The 27848-nt window shown below is 38.6% G+C and overlaps 1 protein-coding gene across 1 annotated transcript in view; it reads left to right on the top strand.

Annotated features, from left to right (window-relative positions):
- The first annotated feature begins 2806 nt into the window (after positions 1 to 2806).
- TEX10 (testis expressed 10) overlaps positions 2807 to 27848 on the top strand; it is a 58570-nt gene continuing 33528 nt past the window's right edge. The window contains exons 1-8 of the mRNA XM_009324949.1: positions 2807 to 2989; positions 3816 to 4522; positions 10336 to 10579; positions 12633 to 12745; positions 15026 to 15264; positions 20769 to 20904; positions 27126 to 27301; positions 27836 to 27843. Of these exons, the coding sequence (XP_009323224.1) occupies positions 2810 to 2989; positions 3816 to 4522; positions 10336 to 10579; positions 12633 to 12745; positions 15026 to 15264; positions 20769 to 20904; positions 27126 to 27301; positions 27836 to 27843 (1803 nt within the window). The 5' untranslated portion in view covers positions 2807 to 2809. The remainder of the gene's footprint in view (positions 2990 to 3815; positions 4523 to 10335; positions 10580 to 12632; positions 12746 to 15025; positions 15265 to 20768; positions 20905 to 27125; positions 27302 to 27835; positions 27844 to 27848) is intronic.

Here is a 27848-nt window from a genome sequence, read left to right as displayed (position 1 = left end):
GGGGGACACGCTGCCCAGCGCGGGAGCCTCAGAAAGTTAATGGCGAGTAAGTACTGCCCTTCGCCGGGCGAGAGCTCGCCCCGGTGGAACTCTTCATCGGATGAGAGGAGCTAGGGCGCCGTCCTTGCCTTCTGCTTTCCCAGGATTTTCCCGATGGCGTGAGCTCGTAAGTGTGCTGGTAGCGAGACTCCCCGGGGATACCGCCCCAAACCCGCGAGGCAGTCAGGTACGGGTGAAGCAGTCGCTTCTTTTGGTTCCGCTCTGTCTCCCTAAGCCTGATGCGGGGATGGCTGAGCGGCGCTTGAAGTACCCTCTGAGAGGTGCCGCGCGGGGCCTCGTGTTAAAGGGAGTTGGTATTGATTGGAGGTTATTTTAACGTTTTGGACTGTAAAACTCTATTAGCGCAGAAACTGTGAGGTGCACTTAGCTCGGTCCTGTTGGAGGAGGGCCAGCTGAAAATACGGTTGAAGTCAAAAGGCAAACGGCTGTTTCGGCAAGAAGTTTCATTAAAATATTTACATAACTTCGCGAGCTGTATACAGTTTTGCTTAATGTCTTATTACGTAGACGCTGTGGTGTTTTCATGGCTTTGGTCTTGTAACCGCTTTATCTCTGGTTTAGCGTGGTACATACGAATTGGGAATGGATATGTTTGGATTTCCAGTAAATTATTTCCAAAATATCCAGTGCAAGGTTGACTGTGCTGCTTTGCTTTAGTAGGAGAAAGTATATTTTATAAGCTGCCTCCTTTAAAAGAACTTAATTGACTTTGTTCAGGTGCGTGCGTGCCTGTATTGTAAAGTTTTTAATGCTAATTGCAAGCCAAACCGTTTCACCTCATAGAGTGAGGCTTCTTAAATATCTCCGTTAAAGCAAGCTTTGTAAGTGGAAATAACGTTCGTGTCAAAAGCTTCTAGCCATTTCTGTACGTCTTGAAATGGAGTAGTGAAAATCTTGTTGTAATTCTTTCCTCAAAGATGCATGTGGTAAAAATCAGAAGCTTATAAAACCATAGATGTTATATTTGGACACTTAAAGGACCTTTTTATTTCGGGACCAAACCCCAGGTTTTTTTAAAGCCTTTTCAGTTGATAGGTTACTTACACTAAACTTACACTTCAGTTAAAGCGGTCTTGCAGATAGCTGTTTTAAGCTAGCGTGTGAAAAGCAGAAATTAAGTTCTAGTCAAATGTTTGTATAACCAGTTGTTTGAGTTGTTTTAAAAGAATAGAAAATGACCATTGGATTTAAAACATTCCTTAATGATTATCCCGATGATGTGTATATGCAATACTGTGATACAGCACAAATTTACAGTTTGAAGTCCATTGGGAAAATCGGCTGTAGAATCCTATTTTCTAGGGTCAATGATGATCATATCCACCATAAAAGAATTATTGTTTGGATATTTTATTTAGAAATTTCTGGGTTTAGTCAGCTGCATTGCTTTTTTTCTTTTTTTCGTTAGTTTGGTCTTTAAAATTTGAATGTTGCGTTCGCAACTTTTTTGTATAGTTCCGATATTAAGAATGTGCAAAACCTAGTTACCCAAAGAGGAGTTTGAAAGAGAGAAGAAACAAAAAGTTTGTGCCTGACAGCATGGACTTTATACTGCGTACAGTGAGATCTGGAAGCATTCAGATTTCCAGCTCTATAAATTAACCTGTTATCATTAGAAACTTGTGAGGTGTTAAACCTCAACATCATAATGGCTTTGCGCTTGTCTCCCCCTTCCCCCTTTCAAATTGTAATTTCTACAACCGCTTCTAGGAGTCATCAGACCATGGATTCATGGTCTTAATTAACAGAAATCTAGGTGCAATTTGTACGTGATGCTGAGTGTTGTGACATCAGCTTCTGGAGTTTTGTTATGAATAAATTTAGAAGTACGGAGATCGAGGGAAGGAAGATAAAATAAAGGAACCTGTGGTGTAGTGTTTGTTGGGTTTGGGGTTTTTTGGGGGGTGGGGGGTTGGTTTTGTTTTTTTTTTTTTGTTATCTGATTTAAGAGTACTTTTATCAGTACAGCTATATCAAAGCCAAACGGTCATTCAGAAACTGAAGTGTGGGGTTTGTTTTGTTTTGGTTATTTTATGTCTGTATGACTTAGTTCTAAGTATAGCTACTCACGCTACCTTATTTCTTATGCCTTATTAAATGTAGCTTAGTTTTTCAGTCTCTTTTTACTTTATATGTGCCCATTTAACCTCATTTTTTCCCCTCATTCTTTCTAGTTATCATTTTTAAATGCACAGACTGGACTTTTCAGTGTGTAGTGGAAGTTTTCTTAGATTCTTGTATGCTGCTGTTACCAGTGAAGGCCTGATTAAACCCATGATTTTACCTGTGCAGACTGTACGCTATTAATGAATGAGTTGGTAAACAATGTACAAATTAAATGAAAGAGTTCACTGAGCTCTTTTGGCTTGACAAGGGTCAAGTATGTAAAAAGTTGCTTTATTGGCAGGAACTTTTTAAAACAAAACAAAACCAGCGACTTAATCTGACAAAGCAGTGGAAGATGCAGATACTCAAGTGATCTTTTCAATGAAGTAGTTCTCAGAGCGAAGACAACCAAAGGAGCAGCAGGATGTTTTCTGGACACTAGAAGAACAGCTGTACTGTATCAGTCTGCGTGTCTGTTTAGCCTAGCATCTTGTCTCAGGAGCAGACACTAGTTTATGCATAGGAAAAAGCATAAAAACAGTAGCCTTTGTTAGGAAGTCGTTGCTCTTTGGTGGAAAAAATATTTGTTTGCAGTGTATTTAATGAAATTAAAATTCTGACTATCTTTTTGCAGAGAATCAGAATGACTAAAAAAAGGAAACATCAAGAAGATTTCCAGAAAGTGAAATTAAAAGTTGGGAAAAAAAAGCCTAAACTAGAGAATGCAACTGATACTACCTTCAAAACAAAGGCCATACAAATTCCTGAGCAGCTTAAAGAAGATGGAGTGCTTCCTACGCAAAATAGAAAACTTAACATAAAGGTATACTGTGACATTACATTCTGAAATGATGGAAAATTACTTATCATTTATCTAGGTTTACTATGTTTACTAGAATTTAGAGAAAAAAATTATTAAAAAAAAAAAAAACACAACCCAAAAAACCAACTGAAACCCTGGCAGAATATCTTGAATACAGCCTCTTTGTCCTTGACAGTAAGCTGACCCATGAATTTAATAAATTGCTGGACCAGCATATAACCCAAGGGAAAGGTTTTCAGCAGTGCAAAAACTAAAGTTGCACACTGATTTAAGTATCTAGGATTAACATTCGGTTTTTGAAAGTCTTGGATCATAACTTAAGGACAGGGTTTTAAAAAGTAGACTTCCTGAGATGCTGTTTTTAAAAAATTTTGTATTTCTTTGGGTGGTGGTTCTGCTTTCCTTCCTTTGCGTCATCTTCTATCTCTTGCAGCTGTCTGCTTAAACTGAAGAAAGCTGTTGAGACTGAGATTGCGTAGTTCTACTTTTGAGAGCAAGTGTGAGAGGACTTATTTTTGGTCATCCCTCTGTTAAGTCAGTAGGGTTGTGCATAAACTTAAGAATGAGGATTATCTAATTATTTGAAGGACGAGTCATGGTATCTTGTTTTTCCTGTCATTGAATTTTGATGATTTGTTCATTGTTATGCTTTAAACTAATATTATATTTGTTCTGAACATATTATGCTGCTACCAACAGCAGTACATCATGAGAATAGATTCTGTATTTTTGAGCATTTAAGAAAAAATGTGCTGAAAATAGGTGGGGAAGTTTAAAGAGCTTAAAGTAATAACGATAGTAAGTATATATGTTTCTTTCCTTTTAGGATCTGCTTTCACAGATGCATCACTATAGTCCTGGGGTTAAGCATAATGCACTTCTTGGGCTCAAAGATCTCCTGTCTCAGTATCCATTTGTAATTGATGCGCACCTTTCGAATATAATAAGTGAGGTGGCAGCTGTGTTTACAGACAAAGATTCTGGTGTCAGAGGAGCAGCTGTTCACCTGCTGCAATTCTTGGCTTCAAAAATAAGAGCGGAACAGATTGCTCCATTTTTTCCTTTGGTAAGTGCCCATCTCTCCAGTGCCATGACTCATATCAGTGAGGGGATTCAGGAAGATTCATTGAAAGTCTTGGACGTTTTACTGGAAGCATACCCAGCTCTTCTCACAGACCGCAGCAGTATATTGTTGAAGAATTTTGTAGAGCTTATTTCTCACCAGCAACTGTCAAAAAGACTGAAAAGCAGAGAGAAACTTTCCTGGATGCTCTCTGTTAACCCAAATCGCAGAGTAACTTCTCAGCAGTGGAGGTTGAATGTACTTACCAGGCTCAAGAAGTTTCTCCAAGCAGTGGTAGATGGATCCAGTGAAATAGAGGATGAAGGGCTTCAAGAACAAAAGGATAGCCCTCATTCTGTGAGGAACCCAGTATGTATAAGTTGGAAGGTCCATGCAAATAATCAGCAACATATACAACTGTTTGAAAATGGTGGCTTACGACCAAAGATCAACTCATCGTTTAGGCTGAGGTGAGAAAACGTTAACTAATTTGGGAATTAATGTCAACTGTATGATCGCAATGTTAAACTCTGGTTTGTTGCTGTCAAAGACAACTATTTCATTTTTACTGTGGGATTGTCCCTTAGTCATATTTTAGGGCATTTAGTGTAATGTGCAGTCTTACTGCAGTGGCTTGAAAATATGGAAATACTCAGCGGATAACCGTGCTATGCGTATATCATGAACCTTCCCGTTATCAAATAAAAGCTTTATTTTATGCTATTCATAATAATTTTGGAAGACCAACTCTAGCATTTTTTTTGCAATGCGAACTGACGACTACAGGCTGTTGCAGGATATCAAATAGACCTGGGGCCAAGCAGGCAAATTTCTTTACATTAAACATAAGCTTGTTTCTTACACTGCGGTGATGAATTTTACTGAAATTTTGTGCTTTTACTTTCAAGAGTCTATCGTAAGCTTAGGAGTCTATTTTCTTTGACTATAGCTCCTTTGAAAAAGGACAGCATGATAAGACGTGTCTGGCTGTATGAAGTTCTGCTGAGTTTCTGATTCTAGATATTTTTAATCAATTCACTGGTTTATATCTTCGCTATGGATAAAAGATGTCTCGTTTGAGACACGTTGATGAATATGGAAGAAAGCGTAGTGTGCTTAGTCACAGAAAGGTTTGCGTGTTTTTTAGTAGTACTCTAAATAGATGTGAGCTGAAGTTAAGGGAGAAATAACTAACCATCTTTATTTCTCTTCCCCCTTTCTGATTCACCCACTCCTCAAATTAGAGGGGAACCTCCCACCCCACTTCATGGCACCTTTTAAACATTGGCGTCCTCATGTATATACATTACTATAGATGTTACATACCTGCTGGTAGGAGACCTGGAATGACGACTTGAAAAATGGAAACCGTTTAGCCGTTACACAGCACTTCCAATCCATAGATATCAAGGTGGTTTGAAGAGAAACCACAATCCTTGTTTTACAGCTGGGGGAGACTGAATAAGGGGTATAAAGCAGTTACACCAAATTCATCTAGGAGGTCAGTGGCAGAAAAGGGTATAAAACCCACTGCCTAATCCATTGCTATGTCCGTCTCCTATCTTTGAATGAATGAAGTGCAGAAGAAGTGTTCTCTTTTAATACGACAGGTATTGGCCTGAATTAGGTGTTTTCCACCTCTGTCGTGGAGACACACAAATGATCATTCCATTCCCACTCCCCTAGGCTTCCTCTTGGTAGATAGCATATTACTTGTGGTAGGTATAGGAAATTTATATTAAGCTAAAATGTCCAGCTTATTCTCGTAAAAGTGGTTCTTAACATAGCGTAAGAGTTCAGTCGTGACCAACAATATCTGCTGCAGGTAAAGCTTTAGTTGGAAACTAGACCAGTGAAGCCCACTTGAGGCAGGGGGAAGGGTTCAGTGCTGAGCACAAAACAGTCCTGTGGACTTCATCTCTGCAGTCAGAAGCATACACTTGTGGACCACCATGTATCAGAGGATTCTTGTATTGTGCCCTGAATAATATGCAGCATGTGATATACCATGCCCTGTAATAGCTGAAGATGCATTGTATCCAAGGGCTAGGAAAATAAACTTTACATCTGGTGTCACCTGCATTGGATTCCGCTTTTCCGAGGAGCTAGATTTTGGTGAAACAATGTGATCCACTTGTGGTTATAAATACTTTCAAAAAGGCGTTTGCGAGCATGAGGAGGAGCCAGAAGAATAGAAGGAAACATTGCTAGAATCCAAGGCGAGATTGGCAAAGCAAGCTGATGGCAGCAGAACAGAAGAATGGAAAGAGAAGGGGCATCTGCAGAAGGTACTAAAATGTTCTCGTTTTATTGCAGTTGCACATATTTTTCGTATATTCATTTTGCACAAAGGGCCAGTGCAGCTTGTTTTAGTGGATATCCGCAAAATTCTAAGAGTGGAAGTTACTGTGGTGGCTTTTGTATTTGCCACTGAAATCTTTTCTAGCAATCTGAAGATGTTCAGTTCTGTCTCTTCCAATCCCAACTGTGGCCTTTTGCAGGCATTCCCAGGCCTCTGCTGTGGCCATTACTGCAAGGACAGAAATTACTTCTAATAAGAAGTGCAAAAGATCTGTAATGCTTCTTGAGTACTTCCAAAATCTCAGTGTGTGTGTTTTTGTTTAAATAAGGCAATGCACAAATAGTCAAGTCCTAAGTATAGAGAATGAGTTAGCCAAACCATAAGTAACCAATTGTGATGTGTATGTATTGACGGCCTCATCACTAATACTGCAAGTAAGTTTCAACTTTGTTCTTTAAAAAGAAGGCTTCCGAACACCACTAATAGTATGCTAAATTTTTAAAGTTAGTGCACCTTTTTAATTTTGTAAGTTCATTGGGTAGGAATGGCACCTCATTGATAACCTGGTGATTATGGAAAGGGATTTTCAGAATCAGTTTGCAGTATTAATGTTTAGTAAAAAGTGTAGATTCTGAGCTTGGAATGCTGGATAGTTCAACAATGCAAATCTTAAGACTTTATTATTTTCTGTTGTGTGCTAGGTCTTCCTACTGTCCATGAATTAAAGATTACAGTGAATTAGGAGATTATTAGAATATATCCTCTGCCTTATGTGCTGACTGCTGCTTTTTGCATCAAACTCATTTCAGATGTGGAAAAATGGAAAGCCTTCACAACTTAAATGTGGTGATACCAAGGTGTGTGATCTTTGTTTCGGAATGGAAGTGGTGCTGAAGAGAAATGGTAGAGCTTCTGTTTCTGCTGAGAAAGGACAAAATGAAGCTGCAGAGAAAAGCTAAGAAGACTTGAGAGACCAAAATGGAAGACAAAGCATAGTGAATAAATGTGTATATGGTGTGACCTGTGCATCAGATAGAAATGGAGAATACAGTTCACTTCATGTCCTGAGTGTTTCTTTGCTGCAATTGGCAGTGCACGCAAAAAAGGAGGACAGTAGCCTGGCTTAGACTCTGAGTGATAAAAACTTATTAACTTCCAATGACTTTTCCTATTTTAAGCAGCAGAAAGTTGTTTCCTTATTTTCTGTTTCTTTTATGCTTCCTTGACTTCCCTTTGCTGAATTTCTGTTGTCCTCTTACTGTCAAATGGCAGATATGTTACACAGTTTTCTTTTGTTTGATCCTGCTTTTTAGAAATACTGGTGTTTTAAAGAAAAATGACAGCTTAAGGGGTACACAAGTATCTTGCAGCTCCCCTCAGTAGTATTTCATACCGATATGAAGGTAGTAATGCTTTGTAGTGTTTCTGAGAGCTGCCTTACCATCAAAGAATAGTCATAACAGATATGTGACAAAAAGATTTAACACTTTAATTGACATCAAACCCTCCCAGTTCCAGTGAACCTGTATTGCTAAGGATATTGCACTAATCAGATGCATACTGGACAGATTACAGTAATACTTTGTCATCATCTGTTACTGGCAATCAGATTTTATTTACCCCTTTTGTTGTTAACCTTGAATATTTGGAGGAGTCTTACCTTGAGAGATGTGGGCTGCTTTTTCAGGGGTACATGAAAGCTATGCTAAGTATTCTTGTCCAAATGCTTTTGGCAGCTGGGTGGAGTATCCCTTTTGGCATGGATTCTTCCTTCTTTTTCCATCCCTTGTTTCAGAAAAGTACTGAAATAGTTGGGGGGGTGTGTTATACATTTGTAGGAATCTTCAGGTGTGTGTTGCCAACTTCTCGGGTTTCATGCACTGTTTAATGGGGAGATTTTTTTGTGTTCCAGAAGTAGATTGCTCGAATTCCAGAGCTCTGCTGTAATATCAGGTATTATTTTCAGAGAAACGATTAAAGACTACTACTTCAGAACTATTTCAGCCAATTACTGACATTTTGGAATCTCAGCTGAGTGTGTAGTCCTGCCATGGCATAGCATTTACAGGACAACCTAACTTTTTCAGTGAGGTTATGGTCTTGGTTATCAACTGGCTTGTCCAGTGACGTTTTAGAATTCATTGTGGTTATAACTGGAAGATGGGATTTGTCTAGTGTGTCTTTAGATGACAGAGTTAAATGTCTAAGTTGGAACCATTCACCCTAAACTCTCTTTATAGTCTGAAAGAAACTGGTGTCTTTACTGCAGTGTCTGTGGCATAGAAGGGACATAGAGCAACAAAAAAGGGACAAATAAACCAAACTACATTGACTGCATACGTTGGTTGCTGCAGTTAATGCTAAGCTTTATAAAATTTTAAGATGTCTGATAGTTGTAGGAGGTACTAAAGATAAAACTAACATTTTTTTCTTATGACCAGTTATGTTTCCGCTTGTCTGTTTTATTTTGTGCTGGAGATGTAAATTCTCTCTCCCCCATCTTGCCTTCATTGAAAAAGAGCCTGCATTTGTCTTACACTTTCTTTTTACTCCTTTGCAGGTGTCTTCTCCCTGCTCCTTTTACAGTTTGTTAATACCTGCGTTTGTTTTGGTTTAGTAACTTTCTTGAGATACCAATTTCAACCAGAGAGAAATGACAGAATAAAATTTTTCTATTCTGTGCATATTATAGATGATTGCAACAGCATGAGAAATGTAGCTTCGTAGAAGGATATAACTAATTGGATAATTTGGCACTGACAGGATGACCAGGAAAAACTGCTTTACCTCTTTAATCCAATATGAAATTAAAATATTTGTAAACAGAACTTATCTGCCTATCTGTGGGAAGAAAGCAAATAGTTTTTGAGATCCTACTTTGGGTGTGTGTGTAAAGAAAAATCACTTGGAGAACATCACTGAAATAGAAAGGAGTTTAAGAGGAGGTTCAGTGTACTAATTTTATGCATATTAGGAAGTTAGAATTAAGATAGTAATTCCCTGCTGTGAGTTAGAAAACAAAATCATCATGGAAAACAATGTCAGAAATCATCAGTTGAAATTATTGTTGCTTTTTTTTTTTTAAAGGGCTTTTGTTATTTGGAAACCCTTTCAGAAGCTTCTGTATTGCTTAAAATTAGCAGGAGTTATCCAGAGATTTCTTCCTTCAAAGAACCTACTTTGGTTCTATCATTAAATGGATACAAATTGCCTGAATTTTTGCAGGAGCAGGATTTGGTCATAATCCCTTTTGAAACACAAAGTGTGTTATAAGGGGGGGGAAGTCCTTGGTTTTCTTGCTTTCTGTGAGGTGTTCTTTTAATTTAAACTATATCTTTTCATTTTTTGATAAGTTTTGTTTAACTTCATTATCTCGAATCATTTTAATAATTTTCCAGCTAGTTGCTCTCCAGAGCATTATAGTTAAGCATCAGGTGGGAACCAAAGTTATATTTTTGCAGAATGATTCCCCCCCCCCTTAATATGAAAAACCATTATGTTTATTATAGCTGGAGAAGGTTATTAACTGTAATAAAACTCATGCATTTGACAATACTTTGTAGTCAGTTTCATTATTTTGCTTCAAGGAGCTTAAAACTTAAAGCTTTTTTATTTTGTTATGCCGAGTACAGTGAATTCTTATCTGTTGGTCGAAGGTGATATGATAATGCAAATCGTATTTCTCCACTTTATAGACTTTACATATAACAATGGGGAAAGAAATACTGAAATCTAAGAAGTTGTTACAGAAGCACACAAACTTGCAGGGAGACTCGGGAGCAGGTTTGTTGTAGATGGTTTGAACTCCCTTTTTTCCTTGCTGAAATATCTAGCAAGAAAGCAAGCAAATATTTAATGTATTAAAAAAGTAATTTTTCCTGTTATTCAGAAAGCAGGAAAGTGGTATTGCTCTAATCTGTTTTTAAAAGTTTGATCTTTATCTTTTTTCTTTTTCTTTTTTTTTTTGCTTTTGTCGTTTAGGTCTCTGGCAAGTGTAATGGACAGTGCAGAAAAAGGCCTGTCCTCGGCTGAAAACTTAAAAGGTTTTATTGAGATAATAATTCCATTACTGATTGAGTGCTGGATTGAAGCATCTCCTGCACAATCAGCTCCCATTCTTGGAAACCTTTTGGAATCAGAATCTCAGCAGCTTATGCAGCAAGTGCTTAGTATAATACATTTGTTGTGGAAACTCACAAAGCGACATGATGAAACATACAAAATGGTAAGGGAGAAGTGATCTGTGGCATAATAATGACAGTTCATTTTGTTTTCATCGGAAATTAACGATTTGGTCATTGCAAGTAGTGGAAATATTTTATTAGGAGAGAAGAAGCCTAGGTTTTGAGTAGAATTTGAGTTTGGATTTTGTCAAGTCTCTTACTCTAGAAAAGAATCTGTTGAACTGAGCAATGAATTCACCGACAGTCTCCAGGAATCCTTGACAGACTGCAGCACAAAAGCTTTTGAAACTGGAAGTGGTATTGGAGAAGAGGAGCGTTTTGTCTCCCAGATAACCTCTGGAATATAACTTTGAACAAAGCATAGAATGGAGTTGTTTGTTCCTTGTTTTTATGTGTTGAAAAATTTTACGGGAGTGAGGGGGTAGAAATGAACAAACCCTAAACCCTTGGAAAGGTAGGGGGTAATGGTGGTATGAGATCCTGTAATTGCTTGGTGCAACCTACGTTGTTGTGTCATGAATGGTAGTATCGTAAGGCAATGATCAAAACCTCAATAAGAATTTTGGAAAATGTCCTTGAAGTTTTTTTTCCCTAATTATTTTGTCTTTTACTTTGGTAAATGAATTGCTATTTTTTAAGTTTTCCTGCTCTTCCAAAGATTTTTGCAAAATAGAAAAAGAACACTCTTCTCTTTCCATTTTGGCTATTGAGAGTAGTTGAAAGGAATGTCTTGACAGCTCTTTGTTTTACCTGTGTATAGGACTGTAGGTCCACTTGCTAAACAAAAATCTACGTATAGAATAATTATTGGAAATCATTTGTGGAATCATTCCATTAGACCAGAGTTATCCAACATACACAGCCTGAGGGATGGATTCAGTGTGTTCAAACAAAACGTGCTGTTCCCCTTTCACCTTTTCTAGAAGGCCTCTTGGAAGCAGGCAGAAAGCAGGCTGTTGGCCAGGTAAATACCTGTGGCAGCCTGCTGTCCCATGCCTTTTACTTCAGGGTAGTGCAGAGCTGCTGCCCTTAGCCATAGGGTGCTTGCATTTCGGTCACATGAAAGGAGTGCTCCTGTGTCAAGATGTAGCTGGTTTAGGTACACGCGGTTGCATTATGACCTTGGGATGTTTGGGGGAGGGGGGGGGGTGGGGGGGGGGGGGGAATCTGATGTCCATACAACTTTTTTTTTTGAGCATATTGTGTTTTAGGTAAGATCAACTGTTTATTATAGTCACCTTTACATGTATGTGCATTCAAATGGCTCAGTTTGAAAATGGAAGCTCTGCTTATTTAATAGCCCTTGGGCTTATGGGCCAAAGTGGTTATTAGAGACACTTTGGAAACCCACTATGAATATGCCTAGTGGAAACCTATTAATCTTTGAAATAGTTTAATGGTCATTCTCTGTTCTTAATACTTGAATATCAAAAAAGTTATTCTGCCTGACCAATTTGATAGCGGTGCAGACTTTTTTGTGATGACTTGTGCTGGACAGTTTGCTGGAATGGTGACTGTGAGTGTCTGGTAACCCACAAAGTAAAATTATTTTTAAATATTGAAAAAAAAAATCCTTTTTCTGTAAGGATGGCCTTTCTACTGGAAAACGTTTTGTGTCAGTGGGCTTTGAACTACAGGTACGCTAACGATGCGGAAAGATGAAGCAGAGTCAGAATACGTCTTAATGGAAAACTCAGGACAGTCACTGCGAGTAAATCAGAGTTCACTCTGATTTTAAGTACCGTGATAAATTGATATAGAAGCACTTTCAATTCACATCTGTAACTCACTTTGTTTATTATTGCATATACCCACATTAATATGTGCTAAGAAAATACACTGGTCCAGTTTGGATTAAATGTTGTCGCTCAACCTTGACTTACATCATAATTTTACTCCCTTGTTTTGTGGACCTTCAGGTTCACGCACAGAACTTCACATTTATGTCTGAAAGTAAATACATGTGAAAACTTGCAAACAGAAGCTAAAGTTCCTGTTTTTCATTGATTCCAATAATGGATTATGGAAGATGATTGCATTGATGTATTTCACTTACTACAATGTTTTCTGTCTGTCATCTGCTTCCCTTAACAGGAGCTATGGCTTCGAATGAATTACCTTGTTGATTTCAAGCACCATTTCATGCGTCATTTTCCTTATTCTTTACAAGAAACAGTAAAGCAGAAAAAGAAAGATTCGTGCAAAGGGTAAGAATAAAATCAGTGTCATGTTACAGCTTTTAATTTCATAAGAGAAGTGAGGCAATGTGAGTCGTATCCAGTATTAAGTTTTTAATGTTGGAAAAGAAAACCTTTTATTGCGTATTCTTTGAAGATCTGTAGAGAAGTTTTTATAGGAAGGTAGCGTTGCTTTGAATGGAGAAGTTTTGGTTTTTCGTAAAAGTATGGTATAGGAAGCCATCTGAATAGCCTCCTGTAGAAATTAAAATGCTGTCTTAGAGAAATGAAAATATTTTATTGGATGCTTGATCTGGAATTTGCATATTGCTAAATGGTGATTTGTGTGAGTCTGACTAGTTTCATATTTCTGCATGTTTTCTTCAGTTGACTGATGAATTACATCAAAACATAGTTAAAACATTTTTTTCACCCACATCTACTCTTCTATAGTTGTATTACAGGGCTGGATAAATACAGCTAGGAGGGGAGATGGGATGCATTGTGCCTGTCCTGTATGGCAAAGTAGTACTGGAGCAGGAGAACTTGAGCACTCACACGTTTCTTCACTATTGAGCTGGCAGAGTGGGTGCACCAATTTTGTTCCGGTATAGGCCAGTAGCAGGTTGTCTCCCCTCTCAGCTCCCAGATGTGAGACTATATACATGCAAAGTCTGTTCTGGAGTCACTCTGTGCCATTGCAGTCCATATAAAACACTGGTGTATGTACAGTGGGTATCAGCCGGTGTCTGTCTCAGTTTCAAATACTTGCAAACTGTGCTACTGCAGATTGAGCTGTAGTAGTAGAAGCAGCTCTTTTTATGCTGAGGGTCTACCATGGTGCAGGTATACTTGAGGCTGAAATCCTATTTGATATTTGACTGCTGCATTTTCTCTTCCTGGAAGGGCACGTAGATCAGAGGTACAGCATAGTTCTTCGTTAAATGCTTCATTCCAACTAAGTCTTACCCATTAAGTTTATAAAGCCAAAAGGTGTTTTGCTTTTTCAGGTTTTGACCTGAACACCCTTCCTTGAAACTGAAAATCTCAGAATTAGTAGTTAGGCAATGCAACCATCTTGTCTTATAGGTGACACCCTGACTAACCATACTTCTGTTGATCCTTCTTCACTCTGCTACTATGTTTTGTCCCATTCTTGCACTTTAAAATAAATATATTGTTGGACATGTGCAGGAGAAGTAATCTGTGAAAACTTTTTTGTGTTTTTATTTTGACTGTTACTTGAAGACTTCTGGAAACTTAGCTTCATGCCATGAAAATAAAAATAGTTGCTTTTGTTTTCCTTGCTTACCAATATATTGGGTTAAAGGCCTGCCTGCATTTGGAAACCTTGCATGGCATTTTGAGGCTTCCTTTCTTCTCCAGTTTGCAAAATGTTGCAGAAATTTACCCCAGTACTACTGATAGTGCTTAGCATCTACATACTCTGAACATGAAAAAGTTACTAGCATTTATGCCATGTGTAAGTGATGTCCACAGGTTGAGATTTATTTGCTCATGTTGTAATGGTTGGCCCTGAACTGAAGGGTGACTACACTTACATTAGCGCAGATTAAAGTGCTTTTTGTTATTTTGTTTTCACAGCTCTACTTTGTGTTCTGAATGTAGGCATTCATATTGTGCAGCTTTCTTTAGATAAATGCTGTGTTGTTTTTTTTTTTATACTGTGAGTGACTAATCAGCAAGTAGAGAAGTTCTAGCATTATGTGTCAAGCTGCAATACCCTTGATTCCTTTCTTGATATCCCTTAATTTTGTCTTTCAAACCTCTGTAGGGCAACAGGGTGGTCCTGCAGAATATTGTGATGGTGAAAAATGTGTTTCTGATTCCACATGAGTTTGGAAAAAAGTACATGAGTGGATTTCTCTGTGCTGTTCATGGTGCTTTTTGTAGTTGTGTGACCCATGTGATTCCTCACAGAAGAGACTGAAACTAAGGATTAATTTTTTTTTTTTTATCCTTGCTTTACTGGTTTCAGTCACCTAAAAGTGCTGCTAGGCCACAGTAAAAATGTCAAACAGGAGAAACCAGCCATAGAGATACAATTTAGAGCTTTGGTTGTTGCTGCCACTATAAATATGAGAAACAGACATTTTGGTGGCAGAACAGAAATTTACAAGTACCCAAATGTCAAATACAAAGACTTTTAAAATGCATATTGGCTTTAAAACTTTAACATTTAGAATTTTTTTCTACATAGTATAATTTCCACCAAAGTAACATATATTAAAAGGCACAAAATATTATTTTGAAATCTTTCTCTCTTCTTTTTTCCGCCCTCCCCCTTAGCAACAAGTATTGTATGACATCCTCAAACAGTGTAGACCATCTTTTACTGAACTTAACCTTGTGTGACATAATGGTTTCACTAGCAAGCACTTCAACACTTCAGATGGATTCTGGTTGGCTGGACATGATAAGGAAATTTGTGACAGATACTCTTCAGGACGGCAGCAAGCTGAATAGCAAGCAGGTGAACAGATTGCTTGGTGTGACTTGGAGACTAATGCAAATACAGCAAAACAAAGGTAAGACATGAGTAGTTTCTGAAAAGCAAAATTACGCACTGACAAAGAGCTTGAGTTATTCTGGTGTTTTCAGGTCACTTCATCTTCTATCCTCAGCTGTTAGATGAAAATGTATTTTGTCTATAGAGGTAAATTGAATTTCATGGTCATATCCGTGTGTGTAGCATTGAAAACTGCTTGTTTTTTAGGAATGCTGTTAGATTCATACTGTTGATATGCAAAGTATTAATATATTTGTGTATCTGTTTTCTGTTTTTACTTCTTAAGGTATTCTTATAAATGGGAAGATGAGTTTTCTTCATTGAAAAAATAATTACTAGGATGTAGAGGTGCATGATACATTAATATTCCAATCCTTATTTAAAATTCTTAATGTAGCTGGTAGACTCCCTTGAGTACTGTCAGATGACCATTCTAGTGCTGTGATGACATGAAATGCCAAGATAGTTCTGATGGAAGCTGCTGTAGAATATTTTCCAATGTGTTTGATTTGAATCCTTTTCCAAGAGAAAACATATTTCCAGTTGTGACTTGCAGGACCAGTACAGTGTTTTGGCTTGGCTTTTTTTTTTCTTTTTTGCTTTTCAAGTAGAACTTGGTTGTGTTCCAGATGAGACCTTGGTTGACGTGTCTGTTAGGTGATTGATATGGGACTTCTTAAAGAAAGGAATTTTTCAGTAAGTCTAAAGGTGGCAGGGATCTATTGTCTTACCAGTATGGTAGAAGTGAATTCCACAGCCACGCAGCCAAGTAGAATTTATAGAAAATGCTTTGCCATTAGCAGCAGGTTTCATTGTTAGTGTTGTAAGATGAAAAGGTGTCACATGTCCCTCGAATATATTTTGGCAGTTGCATCTCCTTCCAAATCCATTTTAATTAGGAATCTGTCTATTCTTATGTCCCTGATGACAAAGATAATAAGTAATCATTCCTATCTGCACTCCAAATCTAGCTTCCTGTTGAAGGCAGATAATAGTCCACAGTCAGAGATGTGCCTGTCTCACTAGCTGAGCCAAAGCAGAAGAATTGCTACTCAAGAAAGTAGTTTCCAAACTATTGTTAGACTGTTAAATCAGATACTTCACGCTTTTCCTTGTAATGAAACATTGATTTTTCCTTTGTCTACCAAACCTACCAGATAGTGGATAATGGCTGGTGTTTCTCTAACCAAAGTGGCCATTTTAGTCCAATAATTTTCCTCGGGAATGCAGAAAATTAATAAGCTTAAAAAAAACTTAAATGAAATTCCAAAAGATTAATATGTATGGATCTTGTCTGCTGATCCTGTAAAGGTTCAGGAATTTCACTGCAAGTAGGAAATTCTTTACCTCACGAATCTGTATCTGTTTGTGTTGACAGTTTATCTCATCCCTTCAAGATAATCCTTTTGCAGTACTAAAAGCCTGACTACATGTCAGATTAAAATTCATTTACGAGCTGTAGAGGAAATACAGCCTCGACATGCTGGAGAAATGGGCTGATGGTTCAACAAGGAGAAGTGCAAATTCCTGCACCTGGGGAGGAATAACCCCATGCATCTGTATGTGCTGGAGGCTGACCAGCTGGAAAGCAGCTTGACAGAAAATGACCAGGGCGTCCTGGTGGACACGAAGTTGAACGTGAGCCAGCAATGGGCCCTTGTGGCAAAGAAGGCTAGTGGTGTCCTGGGGTGCGTTAGGAGGAGTGTTGACAGCAGGTTGAGGGAGGTGATCTTTCCCCTCTATTCTGCACTGATGAGGCCACACCTGGAGTACTGTGTCCAGTTTTGGGCTCCCTAATACAAGTGAGACAGGGACATGCTGGAGAGAGTCTAGTGAAGGGCCGTGAAGATGATGAATGCACTGGAGCATCTCTCCTATGAGGAAAGGCTGAGAGAGCTGGGACTGTTCAGGCTGGAGAAGAGGAGGATCAGGGGGGATCTCATCAGCATGTATAAATATGAAGGGAGGGTGTAAAGAAGATAGTCAGGCTCTTTTCAGTGGTGTCCAGTGACAACACAAGAGACAATGGGCACACACTGAAACACAGGAGATGCTGTCTGAACATCAGGAGCACCCTTTTTCACTGTTGGGGTGACTGAGCACTGGCACAGGTTGCCCAGAGAGGTTGTGGAGTCTCCACCCTTGGAGAAGCTGAATCAGAAGCTGTCTGGACATGGTCCTGGACAGCCAGATCTAGCTGATCCTGCTTCAGCAGGGGTGTTGGACCAGATAACCTCCAGAGGTCCCTTCCCACCTCAACCGCTAAGTGATTCTGTGGAAGAAGAAAAGCTTCCTTCCTTGATATTATTTTTTTGATGGTGCTTTAGAAATTCTGAACTTTATTGTGTCAGATGATACTGCAAAAGATGGTACATACCAAAAATATAACTCTGATTTGTTTAAAACCTATCTGACCTTGAGATTAAGGGCCTGGAAGGGTATGTCTTCTTTAGAAGACAAGGCAAAAGAAAAAAATGAACCATTATAATCAGAATTTTTTTAGAACACAATGGAAATCAAAAGAGGGGAAGTTTAGATAGAAAAAACAAAGAACTAATGAATGAGAGATTGAACAAGACCATAGTCAACCTCCTGCACACTATGCCACAAAAGCATGGTGGTATCTTTGCAGTGATATTTTTCAGGGTTGCCTATTTTGAGTAGCTATTTATGCTGGGATGAAGTGCACCCTTTTTGTGGATGTCTAGTAGAGCTTCACGCTGTGATGTCTGAAGATTTTTCTCCGTTGTTTAAGATCAAACTCTGGATCTGCTCTCTGTAATTAGGAGGTCTGCTCCTTTCTTGCGTCTCTCAGGTATGACTTTAGCAGCAGCTTGCCTGCTAGTTGTATCTTTGAAAGATTTTCTTCAAGTAATGAAGAGAGCACATTCAGTCACTTGAGAAGGAGCCTTGCCATGTGCCAATTAAAACTGAAATAAGTTAAAAATCATGACAAGTTTGGCTGCATTTTGGAAGTCTGTATAATGTGGACATTTTAAGTACTACTTTTTAAGAATACATTTTTAAATTGCTTCTGTTCTTAAACTTGTCCTGTTCATATGAAGCAATTGAAATAGTAGGACCTGCTTTACTAAACGTGCCACAGAGAGGTATTGGAAGATGGCTGAACATTCTACACACTTAGAGTATTTATTTCCTATTATATTTGTTCAGTTAACAGTTCATTAATTAGCTAAAAACTACATAAAGGTATAATTGTTATTCAATTAAGAATAAGCAAGTGTTCTGTTTAAGAAACACTGTTCAAGATGAATCCTCACCTGAAGAGTATGTGAATTGAATAAGTTGATGGTCCTGATGCAATGAGAAGAACTTAATAATTTATCTTAACTAAAATCCATTCTAATATTTGATGTATTTTTCTGTTGACAAATATCTTAGATTTCAGCTTCTAAATGTCTCCCTGCGTTATGCTTGTGTATGACCATGTGTCACAAATGGGTGATTTAGATTGCTTAAAGAATCACCTTTAAAGCTGTTGGCGAAAGTAGTTTTAATATGGTGTTGTAAAAGTGCGTCTTAACGAAGTTTGATGGCAAGGTTCATTCTATTACTGTACGGCACAATCATTTGAACGATGATTCAAAGTTAACAAGGCACAAACAAAAGTTACCATACTACAAGGTTATGCATGATATCGGTCGCTTACCAAAGATCTGCCGTTGGTAAAAGGTCTCTGCCTCGAGGAACAACCTTGAGAGGCATCCTAGCTCAAGGGGAGATCACTGCCATGCAGCCACGCTGCCTAGCAGGGAGAGCTCAAGGAGGGCTCACTTAGGCTGTCATATTTATGGAGTAAAGTGGTTGGCTTGTGGTCAAATTCCATGCGATGGGAAAGGTATGCATGAGACTCCTTGTACCCACAACTTTCTTTGTTCCCTGATAAATGAGTCTTGGAAAAGCCACCCGCTATTCATGTGTTAATCGCATGATCGGTGTTCCAAGCTCATACGCATCGATGCTCACGCTGTCACTCTGCTCCTTTGTGGGTTTTCAGAGAACAGATTGAAACCAGAGGAGTTCTTGGCCCGTTAATGGCTTAGGCCTTTACTTCCTTTGGAGCCTGTACCAAACTACCACTAGTTTGGTTAAGGGGTCAAGTGCATCCATCACAGCCTGCCATTTCAGGTGCTTTTTATAGTGTGTCTTTTAGAGAGAATCCCTATATGATAACTTAAATATGTTCCCTGATAAGAGTTTTACTGATGAAGACCAGCCCCTGACTGGATCCGGAATAATTTTTTGTATGGAGCATTCTTGTCTCTGTGGGCAGAAGCAGCTCTGTTCAGTGTGGAACACAAAATTGTATCTGTTTTTGAATACATAACTTACTAAGACTGCTCTGTACACCTGAATGGAAAGGCAAAGGTTTCCCAGTCTTGGTTTTTGAAGATAATGAAGTGATTGCTGCTACTTAAGTTTATCTTGATGGAAAAGAATTCATTGGGACCCCAAGCTCTTCTGAGGCAAATTGAGTCAGGTCTCATACCCTTCATATATCTCTTAACTTTTCAGATGCTTCCCCATTCTTTCCAGGTTTGGCTTCTCTGAATTAAGATATTTGTATGATTTTTTCACGCTTTGTTAATTTTTACATCCAGTGGTTTAATCTGGTTTCCAAAGAAAATGTTTGGTCTATTACCAAACTATAATATATGTACACGCGCACACCAAACTATATATATACACACACCATACATATACCACATATATACCATATATATATTATATATATTATAGTTTGGTGTATATATATTTTACTATATATAACTACTATACCAGTCTACTATAATAACTTCTGTGCTTGCTGGCTGGTTTTAGCCAACTTTGACAGAAAGGTAGAACTTTCATACATTGTTTTAAGTCTGGTGATAACATATAGCTGAGGAGAGCTTCAGAGAAGAAAAGGTTGCAGTGTAAGTTTAGCAGTTCTCTTTGTAGCGGCTTGCCAGTGGACTCTCAAGGTATGTATTTTCTGGTTAACCAGCAAATGTGGTTTGGAGCCAGCTGGTTCAAAGACATGGAGAGCTGATAAGGCTGGTGGGGGGGTGTGTGGCAGGAAGAAAGGGATAGTATAGAGAGAACTGAAGGCACTGTGACAGGTTTGGGTGAGCATAGGTGAGGAGTAAAAGAGATCAGTGTGAGGTTACTGCACTAGTGGAAAAGGGTGTGGAACATAGCAGTGGAAAGCAGGACTTTATTGGTTCTCAGCTACGTCGCAACCTGTGCACTGTCTTGTCTTCCAGAAGGTCTGAAGTTTTCACTTACATGTGGTCTCTATTCGTTTGTGTGGCTCTTTCACAAGCTACACAAGAAGGTGTTGTTTCAATGGCTTAGCAGTCTATCCAGTAGTTGTTTTAAAACTTTTTGGTACTTCCCTGTGCAGTTAAATGTAGACAGTTGCATATACAGATTATAGCTCTTCTGTGTATGTGTGTATGTATGTATAAAATCAGAATATTAAGAAGAACTACTTCAGGTTTTTATATGTTTTCTTTCTAGTGGCAACAGAACCCTTGATAAAAGCAGTATATACACTGTACCAGCAAAGGAATCTCCTCTTTCCTGTTCGTACATTGCTTCTGAAATTTTTTAGCAGAGTTTACCAAAAAGAAGATTTGAGGACTCAAAGAATCAGGTAAAAACCATTTATGTATTCTTTCTCATTTCAGCATAGTATATTTATTTCAAAAGTTAGAATACTGAATTTCTACATAGATGTTCTAAAACTTCATTCTGAATCTGTTTTGGCGCTGTGTCACTGAAATTTGAAAGTTTGTTCTCTGTGAGTTGTGAGATTGAGATGTGTATTAGCTTAGTTGTCTTTTTTTCTTAACGTAAGTACTAGATAGATCTTAATGATTTAAAATTTAACTTTAAGTACATTGCTGTAAGCTCATTGTTACTGACTGTGTGGTAGTCAGTAGATGTGTCAAGATTGTGCAGCTGTAGCCATGGAGCATTTCCATTACTGCAGCCTGACGTCATGGACTTGTGACTTAGTGCCTTTGGTGTTTCTGGTAGTGCATGTCTAGCCTTCTGTACTTATTTTCTTTAAGAAAAGTATTCTTCTATTGTTTTGGGTGTGTGGTTCTACAGAGACTAGGTTTAAGAAAATGTTCCTGTACTTTTGGGTTCCCAGTTTCATGCACCTATTAGATATCTGACTTTTTTGAAGTAAGAGGAGATTATTCTCTATATTGCTGTTATTACACTTTTTCATTGCAAGATTTGTCCAAATTGTCTCCAAGTCTTGACTTTTCCAGAAGGTATTTTTCAGTCAAGTCATCTGGTTCCAGCTACGTAAAATCCTTAAACACAGATCAGGCTGCATTAATCCTACCTCGTTTGAGAATCTGTGAAGGGACATAAAGATCATACTCGTGACACTTGTTTCTGCTACTAGGTAAAAATCAAACCAGGGCCCCCAGAAGTGCTGATATCCACTAGCAGAGTCAAGCTTTGGGAAAATTGTTCTCTTCTGCAACTCTTTTGCTTTGTTAAATCTTACACTGTGGTAATGCCTGAGTACATGTAATTAGATCTACAGCCAGAAATATCTAACACTACCTTATGAACATTATAAAAAGTATACGGAATTTGAAAGACAGGAAAAAGGCTAGGGAATATCCCATTTTCTTCCTCTCTTCACCCGGAGCAATAAAGAGATCTTTTTCGTATCGACTAATTTCCCAGAGGTTATGTAACCACCGTTTTCTGTACTTACCTGGAAGTCTTGAGCATCTCATCCCGTTTCATGTGATCATCTAACTATCTAGAAAGCTTTAACTTTCTATCTTTAGACATCTCAAATAGCAGTAGTTTTCCTGCTGTTCCTCTTAGTCTTCTACATGGAATTGTGATATTTTTAGTAACAGAAGAATGAAATCTCAAAAATTCTTTGCAAAGAGGATAATTGGATAATTGCACTTAATGTGTGACAAGACATTTTAAGACAACATAATGTTTGTGTACTGTACTGATCCATTTCTTTCCTTTAGAAACAAGTGGGTTTTTTCATTTCTTAAAGATGCAGACTGCATAGTAGATCCTGGATGGCATTCATGTTATTCCATTCAGTTTGACGTCATGCTTCCTTCAGCCCTCCTGTGACTGCTCTCCTCAGGTTTTGGGGGCTTTTTGGGTGGTTTTTTTTTTCTCGGAAGCTTGTCAAGAGCAGTCTAAGAGAAGCAGAATTAATGTTGGAACATTTTCCAAGGGCGCTGTTTATTTTTAGGTGTATCTGATTCAAAGACTAGGTAGGAGCTTTTGGCCTGTGTTGCCCTGTGAAAGAAAACTTGATTGACTTATTACTTGATTGACTTATTACAAGGTTCAGAATTAATATTTTGGTCTTGATGTTAGTTATCTTCACCCCTTATCGCTACACACATAAGTGTAGTCGTGAATATATATGCATATACAGTGTGTGTGTGTATACACACAAACATATACATATGTATATTGGTAGAGACTTCAAAGGCTATATATCGCCTCACAGCCTGCCTTCAACACCGACCTATGTGAGATGCTATAGGAAGAAGGCAAGAATTACTTTTCCATAGTACTCTAAGCTTCCAACCGTTTGAAGCCTGTGCTTCCTCACTGCGCAGAACTTCTGTGTCTTAGTATCACTCAGTGGATTTCTCTTCCATGAGCTTTTCCGGTCATTCCTTGGACCGGTCTAAATCAAGAGCAACTGCAGCATCCCGTGGCAAGGAGTCACAAAGCTCAGCTGTCTGAAGACCAACTTTCTTTTGTTTGTTTTGATCCTTGCTCCTTCTAGCTGCATTTGATACCAGCACCCACTTCTTCTGTGGGAAGAGAAAGCAAACATTTTATTCCCATCCACCATTTTTGTGTCAAGTGATTTGAGACCTCTGTTGAGCCTACCTCCGACTCACCCACTTCAGTTGTCTCTTCTCCAGGCTTTTCCTACCATTAAACACAATCTGTCTATGCAAGACCCTCCCCTCTTATGTCATGGATACTTAGTTTCCTTAAGGTTTTTGGTGAGGGATTTTGTCAGGTCTTTGGAAAATGAAATAATTGTCATCATTATGCTACTCTTGTTGACACTTTCAAAGACCTACTTTGAACATCTTGATTTACACTTGGCAGCTTCTTTCATGTAATCATCACTTTAGTAGTAAGGTGATGAAATGATTTTGGTTTATAAATGATACTTGATTTGATAAACCAGGGTGTCATAGAAATTGTAGCCCACGAAAGACAGGATTGGTCTATAAGATTGTTTCAGTTTGAGCTAGAAAGGATAAATAAAAGCAGATCTACAATGGAGGTTGTCGAGTTTTAAAGCTCAGTGCCAAAGACGTTTAAAGGAAAGAAAAAACCTAATTGGTGAAGTTTCCTGATGTGTGAACAGGCCAATTGATTAGAATGGGGAAGGAGGTCTGGAGAATCAAGTCATAAATACAAATGAAAATTTGTCTTAGGCTAGGGAAGAGCTTGTCAAGTTTTTTTTTTTTCTGTTTCCTGACCAGCTTTTTGGGGGTGTTTATGATAAACAGCACTTACAGAGAATGAAAAAAAAGGCATTGATAAGCAAACTGGTTTCATTCCTATTTTTCTGACAAGCAGGTTAGAAATAGCAATTCCTAAATGTCAGGCTGAATTATTTTTCTCATAGGATGTGAAAATAGCAAAAGCTTCTTAACCATCACGCTATAGGATAAGGGAAGAAGTGGGTCTGAAATTAGGATATATTCAGGTTGTCCTTCAATATTAATAATATCTTGTCATATTTTTCAATAAAGGTTATTAGAATTTGTGTCAAACACAAGGGATGGTCAGAGTCCTTAGATATGGAAGCAACGGTGCTGTAAATAAAATTGAGTTGAATGCTGTCAAATGAATGCAAAAGAGGAGGAGGATTAGGTAAATTTTATTCCGGAGACTTGAGAGAACTGGTATGTGAAAATGCAGATAGTAAGAACTTTGACTATTACCTTTAAAGGCAGGTAATGCAATCTGGATTTGGTATAAAAGATCTCACTTAAAGAATAGGAATATGTACAGTGGGATACGGTACATAGGTGACGACAGTGGGAGTGATAAAACTGGAGAGAGTCTGCTTATACAGTTCCTCAGAGCTCTCTTGGAGCTAAACTTCATGCTATCATTAATGACCGGCACACAAAGCAGGAGCATGCCAGTAGAAACTTTCTGGCAACATACAGTTCAGAAGCATTACCTGAACAGAGGAAACGAGAAATAAAGCAGAAGAATTGGATTAGCTGAGGGAATAGTATAAGAGGGAAGAGGTGTATTTGTACAAAACAAAAATTGGTGTGCTTAGAAACTAACAGGATTTTTTTTTAATGTGAAATTCAACCAGGCAGTTGCAAACAATAATCCTGTGATTGATCTTTCTCCTTCCATATGCTGCCTGTGTACTAAGGTTGTGGAAGAAAAACAAATGTCACTTTTAAAGATACTAAACTGTAGCAGAAGATACATGGAAGTATTATAATGTTTGAACAAGATCATTTGATACCTCATTCAGTTGACTTTATTTGTAGTTACTTTTGTCCAAGAAGGCCCAAATTGTAAGAGCTGTAGGGGCAACCTAAGCTATGGATTCCTTCCACTGATGTTTAAATTCACCAAAACACCTCAGTTGTGCTTGCCTGAGGCTCTGGAGAAAGTCAATAGAAAGCTAGACGTTCCAGCAGGACAAATAAGATCTTACGTAAAGAAAAGCCTCTTTAAATTTAGCAGGTGAAGAATGTGATCAGCTGAATGTAGTGAAATCTGTGGCCCAGACAGGTAGGCGGGAAGGCTGAAAAAGTTGTCTCGTGTGAAAGTGAGGCCGCTGTTTGTCATCCATGAAAAACCATGGTGAATGCGGGAGGTTCTGTGTGACTGGAAAAAGACTGTTATGAACCTATCTTGAAGAGAAGCTGGGGAATTTCAGGCTCATGAGCCTCAGCTCAGTCCCTGGAAAGATCATGCAGCGTCTTGGCTCGGAATTAATTTCTGAACTCGTCAAGGGGCAAGCAGGTAATCAGGAACAAGTTGGGATGTATATAAGAGCAAATTGTGCTTTACCAGCACGATAACCTTCTTTTATGAATGACTGGTTGCACGGACAAGGGCAGAGTGTTTGACACAGTACACTTTCTTAAATCTTTGCTTGCTGAGCAGTAGCAATAGTAAAAAAAAAAAAAAGACTGGGGGTTACAGTATATGCCAAGCTGAATACAAGTTAACAGTGCGTTCCCACCATGAGTGTAAGGCAAACAGCTGTGGGTTACATTAGGAGGAACGTGGCCAGCAGATTGACTAAAATTTATATCTGTCTTTGGTCGGTACTGGTGAGGCCATACCCATAATGCTGTGTCTGGCTTAGGCAGGAGCAAATTGGTGGTTTAGTGGAGCTGTACTGCGAAAGCTAACCTTGAAGGGCTCAACCGTTACGTTTTGAAGTAGAGAGCTTGATGTGCGGTTCTGCTTTAAAACGTCACAGTAGAAAGTTTCTCTCTTGACATTTCTTCATTCTTGATTTTTTTTTTTAATGTCAGGTTTCCTTTTCTAATTGCTAATCCTGCAAATTCAACTAAATTATTCTCCCGGTTAACCTTATCCTTCCTTTCGATTGCGTTTTCTACATTTGGAGTGTGCAGCTTAGTAGTTAACTGTGTTGATGTTCAGGGGAAAATAAATGACTGTACTAGCTCTGTATGGCTTGTGCACAGAGTAAGGGTTTGGTTCGGACCCTAAAGTTCTTGGTGTAGTTTTGAATATACGGAGCTAGCAGATATATTAAGAAAGTCTTTTAATAGTAGCACCTTTAGGAGAGCCATGTTTGAAGTAATTTGCCTGTGTGCCATAGGAATTCAGCGGTAAAACTATACATGGGATTCAGGAATCCTTACTTTAATTAGTATGAACTATTAAATTGCACTTTAAAAATTTACTTTAGAATTTGGAAAGTGTTAGTAAAAGACCTACCTGAAAATCTTCGTTACAATAATTCAGTACTTACTCTTTATAAGTAATATAAAGAGAAATATAATAAAATTAAAAAAGGGAAAACAGTAGTCTCTAATCACCCGAGTTAATTTCTTCAGGAAAAAACCAGTAAATATAGAATTCGTTTTGAACACCTTTGTTTACAGTTTTAAATCTTATTTTTAATATTGTTGCTTTTTTTTTAATCATCGCTCCTGGTTAAGAAATGAAACTATGCCTGAAAAACAGAAAAGGGGTTTGGATCTTGGGGAGGGGGGAGAAACCTGATTATGGGTTGACATAAATACTTGATTTACTGTAGCAGTTGAACAGGGAAAGGAAGTAAACCAATGTTATCAACTCCTATTTAAAGTGACCGGTTCTAGTTTTTCATTCTGCTTTAAGATGTATCTGAATTGACAAGCAAGACGTCAGCAAAGGTGTAATTGAATTTAAAAGTCTAGTGTAAAGAGCAGTAGCTTGATTGGGGGCTTTCGGTATTATTCAGGGTGTAGTAATCTCATGGCTTTTTAGCCTGGCTCATGACTCATTAAATATAAACTGATAAAACTAATGATAAATGGAACCGTTGCTTTGCCAGCATACGGTCCGTTCACACAAATACTTTCTGAAAGAGTTGAAAATGTGCAGTGCAAAGCCTATGGATCAAATAAATACTTCTGATGTAACCCTAGTAGCACACCAATGTGCCCGGATCTTCTGGTGAAATATTCTCAGCAAATCACAGTATCGCAGTTTATTGTAATTTAATCGAACCCAACGTCAAAGCAACTTAGTCAAGACTGGAAAGAGTAAGTTTGCGGGTTTTTCGTTGTTTCGTTCCACCCTTCCTCCCCCCCAAACTAATTTTCCCTCTTTCTTTAGAAGTCGAAGTAAAGTGTTATCTCGCTGGTTGGCTGGCTTACCTCAGCAGCTCGCTCTACTTGGCTTGAGAAACCCTGAGCTTTCAAATCAGCTGATTGATATCATTCATTCTGCTGCTTCTCGTTCGAACAAGGAATTACTACAAAGTTTACAAGCCACTGCTGCTCGAATATATGGTAAGACTTCTACACTACAGCATAATGAATTTTGTCCGTTACTTGGCAGGGAAGTTTCAATACGTGGAAAATACTGGTGTTTCCTAGGTGAACAAGTTGGAAAGTTTGGGGGGGGGGGGGGGTGTTGGTGTTGGTTCAGTCCCTTACAATAAAGGTTAAGATGACCTATGCGTGTCATTTCCTAAAGGCTGGTGAAAAGATTAAAATCTTCATTTCAAGTTAGCAGGACTTTAATCTGATAGACTAGAAGCTTCAGTTTTTGTGAAACCTGCTTCTGGTGGTACTGCTGCTCCTTTTTTTCTTTTCTCCCCCCCGCCCCTTCAGCGTTAGTTATATTGCCCTCCCTTCAGCAAGCGCTGTGGGCTCTTAACTGAGTGAGAGTAGTTAGGGGAGAGGAGGGGTGGCTGCGGGGTCGCTGCGGCGTTTTGCATGAGGCGCTTAACCTGCGGAATTGTTAGGGAGCGCAAGGGGTTTTGCGTCTGCAGAAGTGACCGGGGCTGCCAGCCCTGTGATTCCCTGTCCCTCTGCCGTTAGACCCGCTAGATGG

This window comes from Pygoscelis adeliae, unplaced genomic scaffold (assembly GCF_000699105.1).
Source record: "Pygoscelis adeliae isolate BGI_AS28 unplaced genomic scaffold, ASM69910v1 Scaffold135, whole genome shotgun sequence".
NCBI classification, from domain to species: domain Eukaryota; kingdom Metazoa; phylum Chordata; class Aves; order Sphenisciformes; family Spheniscidae; genus Pygoscelis; species Pygoscelis adeliae.
Note: the sequence above shows the minus strand (reverse complement) of the source record. Positions and strands in the feature narration are given on the sequence as shown.